Here is a 15,951-nt window from a genome sequence, read left to right as displayed (position 1 = left end):
ACCTTTGTTTTATTACTCACCTCTATTTTATTACTGACCTCTGTTTTGTTACTGACCCGTGTTTTATTACTGACCTCTGTTTTGTTACTGACCTTTGTTTTATTACTAACCTCTGTTTTGTTACTGACCTTTGTTTTATTACTCACCTCTATTTTATTACTGACCTTTGTTTTATTACTGACCTCTGTTTTGTTACTGACCCGTGTTTTGTTACTGACCTTTGTTTTATTACTGACCTGTGTTTTGTTACTGACCTTTGTTTTATTACTGACCTGTGTTTTGTTACTGATCTTTATTTTATTACTGACCTGTGTTTTGTTACTGACCTTTGTTTTGTTACTAACCTCTGTTTTGTTACTGATCTTTATTTTATTAGTGACCTTTGTTTTATTACTGACCTTTTAAACTTCAAATTGAGATATCATAACGTGAACTCGACAGCTAACTAAAAATGTCTTATTCTTGTTTGTCAATAGTCTCTAACTACATTACCACTTTCATGTCAACAGAGGGACAAAAGAACTGTTACCCCACCATGCATTATTCTCAGGATCATCTGCATTAGTCTCTAACTACATTACCACTTTCATGTCAACAGAGGGACAAAAGAACTGTTACCCCACCATGCATTATTCTCAGGATCATCTGCATTAGTCTCTAACTACATTACCACTTTCTTGTCAACATAGGGACAAAAGAACTGTTATCTCACCATGCATTATTCACAGGATCATCTACATTAGTCTCTAACTACATTACCACTTTCTTGTCAACATAGGGACAAAAGAACTGTTATCTCACCATGCATTATTCTCAGGATCATCTGGGAATAATGCATGGTGGGATAACAGTTCTTTTGTCCCTCTGTTGACATGAAAGTGGTAATGTAGTTAGAGACTAATGTCAGGATCATCTGCTAACTAAGATGTTAATGTTCATTATTCAAATCATCATTTGGACAATAATTCATAAAAAGGAAAAGCAAATGTTTAAGAGAATTAAATTCTTCTTTGTGCAATATGAAGTCTTTTGGATATTTTAACATTATGCTGTATTTCCTTTGGTAAATGTCAAGATGTTTGCCAGTGACTTTAAAATTGGACATACTAATTCCAATATACCTAGATCATCATTCTGAAATTGGTGTTGTTGATAGATATTGGTAAATTTTGTAAGTTGACAAACATGATGTTAACATGTTTATTAAGCTACTGGGCGCTTAACAATACAAATATCACTTAATAATTACAAACATTAAAATGTGTTTGGTAAAATATACAGTTGATATGATAAGAATTATTCTACACTTTAATTTTAATAAAAAAAGGTTAGTTTGAGCATAAATAATTTTAATAGTAAGTTTATTTTTACTTGATAAATGATGACATAATATGTTTTTGCATTTTAACTTATATCATCTGTATTAAACTAATCATTGCAGTGTTTACTCCATGTATTGTTTTTTTGGTAATTGTTATAATGTATCAGTTTATTGTCACATAGTTTTAAAGCTGGTAAAATGGGCTGCTTATGATCTCATGGTAGAATCCTTTTTTTTGTGATGTTGTATTCATTGATCTTTTAGTAGCATCCAAAAATCATTTGCATAACATTTTTAGGTATAGTGCTCTCAGTTACATAATTTATTTAGGGTTGCAACAAAAGGGTTAGAACAGCAATCAACAGTTACTAGTAATTTTCATTAAATGTGAAGCATATAAATAAATTTTGTAACTTTTTTTTTAAATAAATTATTTTGATACTTGATTATTATGATATTTTTTGTTTTTAACTAAAATCGTGTTGTATGGAACAGATGGAATACATTCAGGAAGAACTAAACCAGAGAACTCGCAGGTGTGAAGAGTTACGTCGTACCGGACAGTATTGGAAAGAAGAAGTTGCTAGTTTACGTCAAGAGCTCGCCAAACTAAACAAGGAAAACTACAGTTTGTACACCTTTGCTGAAAGACTAAGAAATTTTGTGGAAAGTCAAATATATAATGGTGGTAAATTTGTGGAGGAATTGGGGAAGGTACAATCCAAGGATGACCTGAATGCTGAAATCGGAGAAGAAACAATGGCAGAAGTTTTTAAAGCAAGAAACTCTCTTCAAACACAGCTATGTGAAATGGAAGGAAAGGTATGTTCTCTAAGAAGTTAAATAATATCAATGAAAATATGTACAAAGTGATTGTTGTAATTTTTTTCACTTACTTCTCTATGCATGCATCATTCTTTTTAAATTATTTATATTGAAAAATTGGTCGTTCCTAAATTGGTTTGGTATGTAATTTTGTTATTGCAAAACAAAAACTACAGAATTTTATATACAAGAAAGATAGATATTAATATGTGAAGTTAAAATACTCACACTTTTTGTTACCTTAACAGCTTAACAAGTTGACTGAGCAGCTAAAAGACTTTGCAACTGAAAAGCATATTCTGGAAGCTGAGATAGAGAAACAGAAAACAGCTCAGGTGTGTTCTATTTAACAGAATTATTTTGCTTTGTTAGTTAAACATCAGTGTTTGTTATGATTAGGTGCACATATGTGTGGAGTTCATTAGCATGTGTAAATGGTAAATATACTAATATTAAGTATGTATTACAGCATAATCTGTGGATTACTTTTGTATTTTACATCAGGTGAACTGGTAAAATGCTTAATAATATTTTGTTTTTGTGCATACATTAGTGCTTAGTTTCTCACCTTTGTGAACTCTGCAGGAACGTAACATGAATAACATGAAATCTTTCCATACAGGCATCCTATTCTGCTCATATCACAAGGTTGTACTGAGTTGCTTTCAAAATTTAATTAAAGTACTTTATTATCATGGTATACGAATAATTCCAAAACATACTTACCTCCGCTAACACTTTATCTATTTCTCGACATTGGCTTTGCCTATCTTAGCATTGGTCCCGCTTGCTCCAGTCTTTTATACCCCACTTGATTGCCCTTGCCAATATCTAATTTGCATAATTCTTCACCAAAGTCAGTACGTCCTCTATCCAGGTACTGTATATAAGCACCTCATTCTGATAATATAATCACTTTTTCTGACGAAGTGCTGTAGTTCGTTCTGTTATGGATTGTACTTTTCACTCGCCTTGTGGATTTCCATGTAATTATAATTTCCTTTGTCAAGCACAGTGGTTCATCCAACCTCCCCCATTCCCCTATTTCTCATTTGTTATCTAGTGTTTCTCTACAGTTGGGGGGGGGGGGGGCACTCTCAGTTGAGGCTCTCCGTGTTTTGATCTGTTGGGAGATAGAAACATATATATTCGGCTCGGGGGTGTTTTTCTCTGGGGCCTCTGAAGTTGCCTTTTTTCTTGATCATAGTTATTCAGGGAGAATTTGGACTCAGTTTTTCTGACACTTTTCTTTATGAAGTCGGCTTTTCATGAGTCCAATTTGGATTAAGTACCTCCTTCTCCTTTTCTTCAATTAGTCATTTGGATTATGAGCTTTTGGGACTTTTCTCTGTGACCTTTAAGTCTACTTCTCCTTTGATGGTGACACGGTTATAGGGGGGACTATTTAGTTTTTCCATCTTCACCTGATAATTCTAGTTCATGCTGAGAGATTTACTGCTTTATGGGATAGATATACTGTCTGTGTGCGTGCTTTGGATTTCCACCTCCAGGGGGATGTATTTTTTCACTTCCATAGATTAAAATGATTTAATTTTGGATATATGGGGTTCCAGGTTGGTTCAAGTGATCACTTGAACCAATCAAGTTTTTTTATATTTGTTTGCTCCTCATTCTTGCTTTGTGATGTTTCTTCCTCCCCTCAAATTATTGGCAGCCTATCAATGATCCCCACATTAATTTGTAAATGAATGGGATCTAGTCTTTTGTCTAGCATCAGCACCATATGTCTTCTGTAGGATTACAAAAGTTTTCATCATGTTTTATGCCTGGTTCAGCCACCTCCCATCCAGCTCCAGGCTATGGAATCGGCAGTCAGGCTCTTACTTACAGGGAAGGTTCTATCTCTGGGGTTGTGGGCTTCCTTCGGATCTTTTGCATTTTTTGGGAGGAGGACACATGCTATCCTTTCAATGGTCCCATTGCAACAAATGAATTTGGAACTTCAATACACCGGATTTTCCAGTCTCTTACTTCAGGAGCAACATCTTAATTTTTGAGTGTTGGTTGGTTGGGATCACCTCTATGATTAGCATGGATGTATGTGTATATATAGTGTGTATAAATCTATACTGCCTCTCTATCCATAGTTTCTCTTCACAGTTACTTCACTACGGGATGTGGTGTGTATTTTCTAGAGTATATGAATGGAGGATGAATCTTCATTCTACATCAATAATTTGGGACTTCTTGCTGTCCAACAGGCAATAGTGGAAGGTCTAGATCTTTTGCAGGGGAATATCCTCATGAGATGTTTCATCATTTTTAGTGGTCTCTTAATTTTGGTTCTTTCTCTATGGGGCCTATTCCAATCATGTCAGCCTTCTGGCTTGCCATTTTCCTGGGTTGATGAATTTCATTGCAGATTGTCAGTCTCAGTTCTTACTTTCTCATGAACAAATGGATTCTCCGTGGTGTGGTTTTCCGATAGCTTGTTCTCATTTTTGACCTTCTTTGTTAGCTTTTGGCCACTTATAGCTACTCAACTACAAACTTTGGAGTCTTCACTACCTCGTCTTCAGGCTTGGGTGGTAGATACAATTGGTCCTATTTGGATGTGATTGCACACCAGTGACTTTCACTCACTTCCTCCGTTACTCAGAGTTCTGGCTATAATTTGATCCTCTACTTGCAAGATGTTATTAGCTTAGATTGGCCAGCCTAGCCATGATTTCCTCTTCTACAGTTTCTTCATGTGAATCCACCTCTGCATCTTCCTCTTTGTTTATCTTTATTAAGGCACCCTCAACCCAACATTCTACACCAAGACTCTTCCCAGCTCCTTGCGGTTTAACATCTACAGTTGCCTAGGGTGTGCCTCATAGGGAGTTTGTACCCACTTTACTAAACATGTTCACTATATTTTGTTTTGACCTTGGGTTTAGTTTTGTTTTCTGTCATTTAGTGCAGATAGCCCTAGTATAAGTTTCTTGGAATCACCTTTCCACTAATTATTTTACTGGTCACCATATGCAATAGTGCTTGCCTAACACTTGTTCACTCATAAATCTTAATAAACTACTAAACACATATGTATTTATGGGGAAAAAAAGTCCTTTAACGTAGTAGTAGTACTTCCAATTAACCATTGGTTCAAATTGACTGACCTAGTATCTGTGAAGCTACAAATATTAATGTTTACTATAATTATGAACTTACTAGGTGTGTCTTCACAAAGTTTGGTAAGCAGTGTTACATGCCTGTTGTACAAAAATAAATCTAATTTTTTAATAAAGTATTTTTACTAAAGATTTGTCCATACACTTCCTAAGCCTTTTCTGATTTGGTATGAGTGAAATGTGATTTTCATGGTATGAATAAAAGTATTTCATTTCATCTTATAGCTTCATATTCTGTAACTTCTAGAAACTCTTAAATGAATGTCTGTTTGTTTGGTTTTTAATGTTATGGCTTTATTGCTGTAATCCTCATGCCAAAAGCAATATATCGCAGCAGGAGTCCATCAGCTATTTCCCTTAGAGCTAATGTAAACACAATGTAATTGCTGAGTGTAATGTTTCATAGAGCACTTGAGCTTACGGACCACCAAAATATAATCACCTCGTGTCGAGTAATTCTGCTGACTAACGGTTTAAGGTGCGATAAGTAAACAACAACTTGTAAGACTTATGTATAGAAAAATCTGTTCTTCCTATTGATTATGAACATGTCTGTCAGCCATATAAATGTGTCTAGCAAACAATCTTGTAAGTCAGAAGTGAGGGGGCTTCTCTAATGGGTTTGACAAATGTTAGGTTCTTGCCTCTGATTATGTAGAACTTGTGTTTCTAATCGGTTGGACACTGTAGCAATCTATTTTGATGTTTTAAAATTCTGAAGAAGAGATTGAGGATTTTTTTTTTTCTTGAAATTAGGTCTGGCTTAATACAAATATGCTAAGATAACTTCCCCTCAGGTTTTTACATTTGGTCAAAGTGATCAGTGGCTTCTCTCTCTCTCTGCCAGTCATCTAGCTTTTGAAATAGTCTAAAAGTACTTACCTGTTAACCCTACGAGTATTTTGCACCAACTCTTTCTGTGAAACAACGTAATAATGTTTATTACAATTACAGATTTACTGACTGAATCTTCATGAAATTTAGTAAACATTTAATAAATATTACAAGTATAATACAAACAAATTTAGAATTTGTAACAAATATTTCTTCTAAAGATTTGTCTGTGAATTTACTGAGTCATTCAGACTCTGACTAGTCTGAGTGGAAGATTATTTTCATGTTAAGAATAAAAACTTTTTTCTTCTTACAGTTTCGTATTTCATTTACATGTCTTCTAGAACTTACTAGGTGATTATCAAAAGTGTTTTTGATATAAAACTAGACTTTATCTCTTACTCTGTCTACCCTAACACTAACTATAGTGAAATAATCTGTAGCAAAAAATTTAAAAATATGAAATAAAATAGAAAATTCCATTTTTTTTCTAGAATGATTGGAGATTGTAACAGACAGTTACAGTTATTTATCGTAAACAGCCTCAGGCTTGTAAAAGTTTTTGTCTGTTTTCATTTAACTTTATTATTTTATTGCTTTTTGAATCATTTGTAACTAGCGTAACAAAGCAGTAAATCATCCAGCAAAAAGCTTAATGCAAGTTACTGTGAACAAAGTATTGAATCCTTGTGGCAGAGAAATTTTATGTAAAAAATTGAATGAATAAAGTGAATGAATAAAGTACATAAAATTTCTCTGCCACAAGGATTCAATACTTTCTCTGCCACAAGGATTCAATACAAAAAATTTTTTATGTACTTTATTCATTCAATTTTTTGTATCTAACCAAATAAATTTATAATTTTTATATTTTAGTTACTTTTGTAAAAATGATAAAAAATATACATTAAAAACAAATTTAATACTTACTAAAGAAACTCAGGCCCACTTTTTTTTTGTGAACAATGTTGGTGATACGTAAAATACTTTTTTTTAAATTTCAAGTATGCAATTTAGAACATAAAATATTACAACAAAAAAGGTATGTCCTAAAATTATTATAATTTAACTGGCTTTCTGTTAAATTATAAATGGGTTAAAAAATTTACTTGCCTGATCAAGGTGAAGTTTAAAGTTGAAATTATGCTTTGATGGCAAGTTTATTGACACACATTGATAATAAAGTTGTTTAATTAAGTTTTGAATGTAATTATAGAAAGTTTGACATGTACACTTTGACTTCGATGTACACACAGGATTAATGAAAATGCTAGATTTATGTGAATGTTAGTATTGAATTCTTAAGGGAGGGAAATAATTTTCAGAAAGTATTAGACTCTTCATATAAAACTATATTTTCACCATATTTTAATTTTTTTGACAAAATATTGGTCATGTGATTTGTATTGACAGGAAGTTGCTAACCAAGAATTAAAGACATTTAAAGAAAAGAAAAAACAGGAAGAAAAAGTGCTTACTCAAGAGATAGAAACTGCCAAGATGGAAATGAAACAAGTAAATGAAGAGCTTAAACAGTGTAAGACAGACTTGGAAAACAAGGATGTTTTAGTTAAAGATCTCCTACATAAAAGTGAAGGATTTGAAAATCAAAGTTACAGTCTTCATGCATGGATGGGAGCGGAGATAAACAATATCCTCAGGTTGGAAGAAAAAATAGCTACTTTATCGAAGGAAAATAAGGAAATTTGTGTACGTTAGTCTATTTTATGTATGGCTGGATTTTTTTGCAATATTTTATTTTATATACATTGTTTTAGAGGAAATTAAGCACAAAGCTACACGATGGGCTATCTGTGCTCTGCCCACCACGGGTTTCGAAACCCGGATTCTAGCGTTGTAAGTCCGCAGACATACCGCTGTGCTACTGGGGGGCATTTAGAGGAAATATAAAAAATAACAGGAATTTGTGAATATTATTAAGAAATTTTGCTTTATTGGGATTTAAAGTCAAGTACGTGTGTACTTATGTGTGTGTAGTTGTTACTCAGTGTTATTTGAGACTGTCCGTATACCAGTTAAAGAAATTAACAGTGTACGTATGTCAAAACAAATACTATCATTATGTAATAGCAAAACATAAATATCTAAAAAAGAAAAGAAATATTTATTAGCATTGGGTTCAAAGAATACTCCTTTAAGCATTGCTTAAAAAAAATCTTAAGTTTACAAATCTACAACTACTGGAAATTAAACAAAGTAAGACGAAAAAATAAACTAAGCAGGTTTAAGATAATGAGTGTCTTTTAAGTATTTTTTTTGCTTTAAACAGAAATCAAGTAAAGTGTGTACTCGAAATGAACTGATATAAGTAAGTACATCAAATTTACAAACAAAATATCATTCATGCTTTGTGTACCATTTTCAAATGATTTTCAAATATATTTTTATCTTAAGTTATTTTATGATTAATTTTATTTCTAGGCTCAAAACAAAAAACTGACTTCAGAATTAGATGTTTCAAATAATGACTTAGAACAAGAAAGATCTCAAAATTCAAAGAAATTCTCTGAAAGTAAGAAGATACACCAAGATGAAATAAGAAGATTAAAAGAATATATTGAAAAAATTGAGTGTGACTTGTTAAAGGTTAGTTTCACCAATTGAGTGTGACTTGTTAAAGGTTAGTTTCACCAATTGAGTGTGACTTGTTAAAGTTTAGTTTCACCAATTGAGTGTGACTTGTTAAAGGTTAGTTTCACCAATTGAGTGTGACTTGTTAAAGGTTAGTTTCATCATTTTTTGTTTACATTTAATATATGGATATACATATTATAAATGCAAACAAGACGAGTAGTAATTTACACATTATTTTCTTTAAAAAAACGTTTTACTGGAAGTTACAAAACTTAAATTTATGGTCTAAATGCTGAGAGTTTGAGAAGCATTAGAAACCAATAGGTCTAAAATGTTTGATGAATATCATGTAATATGTCAAATCTTTGTCTACCACGAGTCGCCAATTACGAGAAAAAGTCAATTAGAAATATGAAAAAAAAACATCTTCAATTTATGTGATATTTATCACAAAATGTACTTCTACATACCTTTATGTAAATAATAATTTGAAATTCAGTAAGTTATTTACAATTAATTATTTTTTTCGTAAATTTCAATTTATTGGATAGAGCTGTCAACAAATTTACTAATGTGGTAATGACTGACCAAAGTATTACTTTAAAACCCAGTTAATAAAAAAATTGAAAAGGAAGCTTTAATTTTGCCATATATTCCAGGTTTAACTAGTAATTTATTTAAAGTATTTGGAAAACAATGAATATTTTATCTTATATTTAAACCGATTAATAAGATAAAGCAAAATTTGGGTAATACCGAAGATAACATACAGTTAACGTGAAAAATAGAATCTATAAAATGGACTGTGAATGTGGAAATGTTTATATTGGACAGACGAAACGTAATTCAAAATATTGTTTAATGGAACACAAACGATGTGTAATAAATAAAAAAAAATTAAACTTCAGTCATAGTTTGAACATGTACATGAAACACAACATACGGTACTGTAGGAAAAAATATGTAACATTAGCTCAACCAAAAGGTATTATAACCAATAATATTCGAGAATCCTTGGAAATAATTAAATATAAAAAAGATCACGTATTATTATTAAATAGAGATGAAGGTCCGGCGATTATTTATGCAAAAATATAGGGTGACCTTCTCCAAAATGTTTATGCGGGAATTGTAAACCTGTACGTACGTCATATGACCTATTTAACAACAACAAAAAAAGTATATATAAGACACAAGTATGTCTTGCAACTATCTTCTGAAGATGACGTTGCAACTTCGAAACATGTAGTAGAGTCAACTTTTTAATGGTGATATATTGACCTTAATTAAAATGTGTACCTATTTTAATGTTGTGTGTTATTTATTATTTTAACATTATACACAAGTGCCAACAAATTACTCAATTACATAACTGTTTTAATACACTAGAATCAGTTGCCAATTCATCTGATACTGTCTAAAGCTTTCATTAATACAGCATTGTAATTGCTGGTCTAGGCTGTGACTGACCGTACATCCCTACAAAAAACAGTGAAGCATACTCAGGAAAGCTTTGAAGAGTTTCAGAGTAACATTTGCCACCTGGAGTTTAAGCTTGGGTCTGTACAAAAGCAATTAATAGAAAAGACGGCAGCGTATAATGCATCTAAATCGTGGTGTGATGACTTGCAGATGAAGGTGAAGAACTTGCAAGAGGATAAGGTACAGTTTTAATAAATCTTAGAGTCTGTATATTACATACACGAGGAAAGTCTTGTTTATGTTCAGCATGTTACATAACCTTTCAGTTATTAATTGCTTAAGACAAAATGTGTTTTAATGAATGCTTATGTTATATTAATAGGAGTTTTAAAAATGTGAAAATTGAGTTAATGCAAGTTTTTGTGCACAATACTGTGCTCCAGTTTAGGGCCAGAAGTTTCCAAGAAATAAGATGTAGTGAAAAGTCTGAGTAATGTGGTTTAATCGTAATCATGTGGTTGTTTTAGTATGTAGATATATATGTACACTGTTATAGTTGTATGTTTTAAAATTTCTGAAACCATTGCAATAAGGGTGCAGTTCTGTGTATGTATGTGTATATATATATATATATATACACACACACACACACCTACATACATACAATATGTACACGCACACAAACATATACATGAAAGATCACTGGTACAAACTTTAAATCATACAAAGTCATGGGTTATCATACTTTTTAGAGCAACCTCGACACCTCTGTAAAGAAACTAAAACTTAAAGTTGCTGAATTGGAAGACTGTTGGAAGTCTGCAGAACAAGAATTATCAGATATCAAAAGAGAAAAAGAAGACTTTGAGATCTCATCTGTCACCCAGGACAAGCAGATATTAACATTTCAGCATCAAGTTCATGATCTTAAAGTTAGTGTATAATTAGCATATAGACTTTTGTTATTTATCATATATCTACTACAAAATTTTCATTTCTTTGTTATAAACTCTTCTAGAATTGTATCAAGTCCTATTATCATCCTGAAATACTTCTGCTTTACACAAAATTGGCATTTGTATAAAATCACTGATTAGGTGGTTATGTAGGGCTTTGAAACTGTTTCTGTTTTTCTAGACGATTAATTAATTAGTTATGATTAAATTATTGTACTATATGCAGAGAATTAGTATACCTTTAGAAGTTGAAACGTTTTTTTTTTCAGTTTTCCCAGAATTACTTATAGATTCAAAAATGTTTATAAAAATGCAAATAATATTTACAGAAAGTCTTTTGGGAGATAATATATAGTTAGTTACTAAATATGTACAAGTAACAAGTTAGCAAGTGTTTTTTTTAAACAAAATATCTGATTATATTAATTTCTTTTCACACACAGAATAACTTTTAATTTTTTTCTGTGTTTTTGATAACTTCATATAAATGTAACTTAAATAGTTTCATATTGTAATTAAATTTGTAGATTACATTTTAACAAGCATATAATCTACGTACAGACTTTTCTCCTAAACTGGGCATTTGATCTCCTCACACAAATCGGTCTGTTTTTATAACATTGTTTGTAATTTACATTAACTGTTGAAGTATTCTAAGAATTTTTCTTATTAAATTGTTCTCCAAACGTTCTTAGGAACAGTTGTCACTGAAAAAAACAGAATATAAAAATAAAAAGGACAAACTAATCGCGATATGGCGAGAACGGGAGACTGAACTAATTGACAAGATGTAAGTAAATCTTTTAACTGTATTTATTCGAAACGGGAAAATACACATTTTACAACAAATTTCATAAATTGTGTATTTTTGTTTTCTAACTTAAGTTAGGAAATTAAGCTTTTATGGATTTTTAAAATAGAAAAAAACAAAAAGATTATTCAAATCAAGTATGGTCTTTTGTATTTTACGTTTTTATGTGATTGCAACTGCATATGTAAATTTGCAACTTTTAACATAGGGCAATAAGTAGAATCTAATTTCTGCTGATTTTTATCCATGCCTTGTTTTTCTTCACTGTAATATAGTATTGGTGTTATGTATACATCACACCTACTTTTAAACCAACTAGTTTCTTGCTAATCTAGAGTACATTGATGATTTGTTTCATAATTTCTATTCATCAAATGTGTTTATATTTTCTGTTAGTGAAGAACTGAATGCTAGGATTGAATGTGGTAACACTCAGTCTCACCAGCTTGCTGCAGAAGTTAAAGACTTGAGATCGAGATGGACGAAAGTAACTCAGGAAAACGCTACTCTCCACAGTGTCCTGAAGGAGTTTGAACATAAGCTGTCTATTGCTCAGTTAGAACTGAAAGAAACAAAAGAAAAGCTAAAAACGGAAAATCAGCTTGTCAGTGTTCTCAACTTCAAGTGTGTATTAACATTAATTTTCCCAGAGTAGAATTAATTTGTTTTAAAGGGAAATTACAATAGTAGTGATTGATGGGAATCCGAACATAAAATATAAAACAGTGACAGAATCAAGAGTTGAAATAAATCTGTTTGAGAATATTAATATTGTGGTATGTTAAGGGAAGTCTTTAATAAATAAAATTATTATTATACCATTAAAGTTGACAGTACTATTAACATTCTACTTTAAGTTAGAATTTTTGAAACAAAATTACAGTTTGAGGAGAAGTGGAAGAGCTTTTAAATGAATCCAGTTATTTAAATTCAATAATGTATGTGAGAAAAACTGAAGCATAATGTTCAAGAAGAAGAAGCAGCATCAAATTCTGTAGCTTTCGACTTAATTTAGAAACATCGTACGATATAAATTTGGATTCATAAGTGTGTTTAAAATATGATAAATTGTTTTTTCTTAAACTATTCACAGCATTTGACTAATGTTGATTTACTTACATACACTATTTGGATTACAGCTAACAGTTTTTAATGTAATACCATGGAAGTCTGATTCATACGTGTATCAAATATGATGCTTCTGTTCCTCATATTTATCTCATTCTTCAAATGTTTTGTGTGTCACAATGTGTATAATGACACTTTTGATGAGTTAGCTGATATTTGGGAAAATATATTCCCAGTTAGGTAATTTATTTGTGTAAAAATTAACTACATAAGGTTTTTTGTACAGAACACTCACATAAATAAAACATTAGCTACTGCAGTGCTGGGTGGTATTTTTATAATTACTTAGCTTTGTATGTTACATTTTAAATCTCCATGTAACCCACTGATCAGTTAATTTTAAAACTTTCTGGTGAACAGAAATAACCAGCTGGAAGAAGAAATTGAGAGAATGAGAGAGGTTCAAAATAGTAGTGGGTATACATCGAAGAATGATTCAAGGTGAGTTTAATTACTGCTGTTCGTTAATTAGGTTCAGGTTTTTAATTCTCCTGCTGTTAATGGACTTGGTGAACTGGGATAATTGTACACTGAATATTTTGTGATGTATATAATGAGCAACAGAAGCTGTGAGCTAATACTTTCAATACACATTGTTTTGTCAAACTTACATTATTGTTTCTCATCACCAAGATGTATTGTTTTAACAATAGTTAATTAGGCTCAATCTGTCTGTGAGAAATCTCCATGCGCACACATAATATACATATTCCAGCCTTTCCTCTAGGAAAAACCACTGTTGATTAGAGTGACTGATTATTAATTGTTTTACCAGTCATTACACAAACTAGTAAGTACATGACACTTGTTCTTTCTTAACTCATAATAAACTGGTGAAAACATGCGTATTTATGGAGAAAAATCATTTAGAGTAGCAGTGTTATTTTTAATTATCCATTTGTGCTTGGGCTTGGTCAAATTGACCAACTTGACATCTGTAAAGCTATATGTACTAATGCTTACTATAATTCTGAATTTACTATGTGTGTCTTATTAAATCTATTTTAATAAAGTATTTCTACTAAATATCTGTCTGTGAATGTATGAAACCTTTACTAAGTCAGTGTGAGTGAAAGATGACATTCATGCTGAGAACACTCTAGAAGTTCCAAAATGAATATGAAAATTTTTTTTTACATCTGTTTATTTTTAATTTTATGGTTTTATTGATCTAATCCTTGTGTCAAAAGCAATAAGTCACAGCGGGAGCCCCTTAGAGCATACATAAAGTTCATGCTATATCTGAGTGTAATGTTTCACAAGAGGCTTGAACTCATGAAATTTTAGGTGTTTTGTTAGGCTAAGCTGAGAAGTTTCTAACTTTTACGTTTTAACTACTTTTTAAAAACATATATATACATTAAAAACTAAGATTTTATAGTACTTACCAAGTACTTCAGCACTAGAGTGAAAATTGTAGACGTTTTCCTAAGTCTTGTTGACTCTTACAGATTTGAGTGTCCAAAAAATAGGCCTTCAAACATGCATTTTAGAACATAAAAAATATGAATCACTAGAATAAAATAGAATGTCTTAAAACTGCTATAATTATATGGCTTGTAAAGTAAGCTATAAATAGACTTAACAAATTCCTCCAGTGATTGGAGAACCAAAATATGATTACCACATACCTAGCTATTCTGCCGACTAACATTTTATGATGACTTGTAAAGTTTATGAAGGCAAGAATCTGCTTATTCTATTGGTTATAGATATGTCCATCATATCCAGGCGTGTAAAGTTGGTTAACAAACAATCAGGTGAGGGGTGGGCTTCTCTGGTGGGTTTGACAAATTTCTCAACAGATCGTGAAGGTAAGAGGTTAAAATTGTAGATTATCTTGATAATGTTTAATTTGTGTTTCCACTTGGTTGGTAACTGCAGTAGTCTATGTTTCAAGTAGAGAGACTTTGGTATCAAAACCCGGTTTCTAGCATTGTAAGTCTGCAGCAAACATACTGGGGCAGTCAGTCTGATGGCTTGTTTGTTTGAAGTTAAGCACAATGCTACACAATGGGTTATCTGTGCTCTGCCCACCACGGGTATCGAAACCCGGTTTCTAGCGTTGTAAGTCTGCAGACATACTGGGGGGAAGTCAGTCTGATGGCTGCAAAACTTCTGTGAAGGACAGCTATCTTTAGAGATGCGTGTTAAGTCACTCTTAACGTCAAAAAGAAATATTTTAAAAAACTACTCACACATCTGGTGGGCAGAGCACAGATAGCTCATTGTGTAGCTTTGTGCTGAACTTCAAACAAACAAGCCATCAGACTGACCTGTAGCTTCTGTCTTTGCTAGCCATCTAGCTTTTGAAACAGTTTCTGACTGCTGTTAACCCATTAAAGTAAACATTGATAGCTGGCTCCAGATTGTTTCGCACGATCCATTAGTAACCCTCGTCATCTGTAATGATAAGATGAAGGTGTTCATTAGGTATTAGAATAGTTAAATATGCTTGCTACAGTGATATCATTCAGCACATTGTTTTAAGATTTTTACTCTTAACAGTGAAGACTCATCTCCACTTAAAGACTGGAGCACCAGAGTAGAAGGCTTGATTGTGTCTCAACTCAAAACATATTTTAACAATAATTCAAAAGTAAGTGGTAGTTAAATTTGTTAACGGTTCTCTATTATTACTAAATATGATATTAATTTTTTTTATACATTTAACTGGATGAAAATTGATACCAGATTATCTAAGCGATTTCTAGTATTCTTCACGCTAATGGCAACGGCATAAAAGAAATCTTCAGTTGAGATTAAGTATAGAATTTGGGGTTGATACAGGCATTTTGTGTAGATTTGAGATAGCTGTTCATATATGATCATTTCAGAATTCTTTCTGTAGATATAGGTCATACTTTTTGTATCAATAAAAGTTATTGTTGTAAGATCCATCCTTAGTCCAATAGGTCATAC

The 15,951-nt window shown here is 31.9% G+C and overlaps 1 protein-coding gene across 5 annotated transcripts in view; it reads left to right on the top strand.

The window, feature by feature from the left end:
- Nucleotides 1-15,951, top strand: part of LOC106469144 (golgin subfamily B member 1-like) — a 50,913-nt gene that overhangs the window by 30,272 nt on the left and 4,690 nt on the right. For 4 of the 5 annotated variants that reach the window (XM_022397573.1, XM_022397574.1, XM_013929607.2 and 1 more), the window contains 10 exons: nt 1,817-2,143; nt 2,395-2,481; nt 7,531-7,827; nt 8,560-8,724; nt 10,171-10,374; nt 10,887-11,066; nt 11,786-11,880; nt 12,298-12,525; nt 13,390-13,470; nt 15,538-15,628. In XM_022397573.1, the coding sequence (XP_022253281.1) occupies nt 1,817-2,143; nt 2,395-2,481; nt 7,531-7,827; nt 8,560-8,724; nt 10,171-10,374; nt 10,887-11,066; nt 11,786-11,880; nt 12,298-12,525; nt 13,390-13,470; nt 15,538-15,628 (1,755 nt within the window). Of the gene's footprint in view, nt 1-1,816; nt 2,144-2,394; nt 2,482-7,530; nt 7,828-8,559; nt 8,725-10,170; nt 10,375-10,886; nt 11,067-11,785; nt 11,881-12,297; nt 12,526-13,389; nt 13,471-15,537; nt 15,633-15,951 lie in introns of all 5 variants that reach the window. The other variant, XR_002612810.1, reaches the window with a different exon arrangement.

This window comes from Limulus polyphemus, unplaced genomic scaffold (assembly GCF_000517525.1).
Source record: "Limulus polyphemus unplaced genomic scaffold, Limulus_polyphemus-2.1.2 Scaffold3324, whole genome shotgun sequence".
NCBI lineage: Eukaryota > Metazoa > Arthropoda > Merostomata > Xiphosura > Limulidae > Limulus > Limulus polyphemus.
This window is presented reverse-complemented; position numbering and strand designations above follow the sequence as displayed.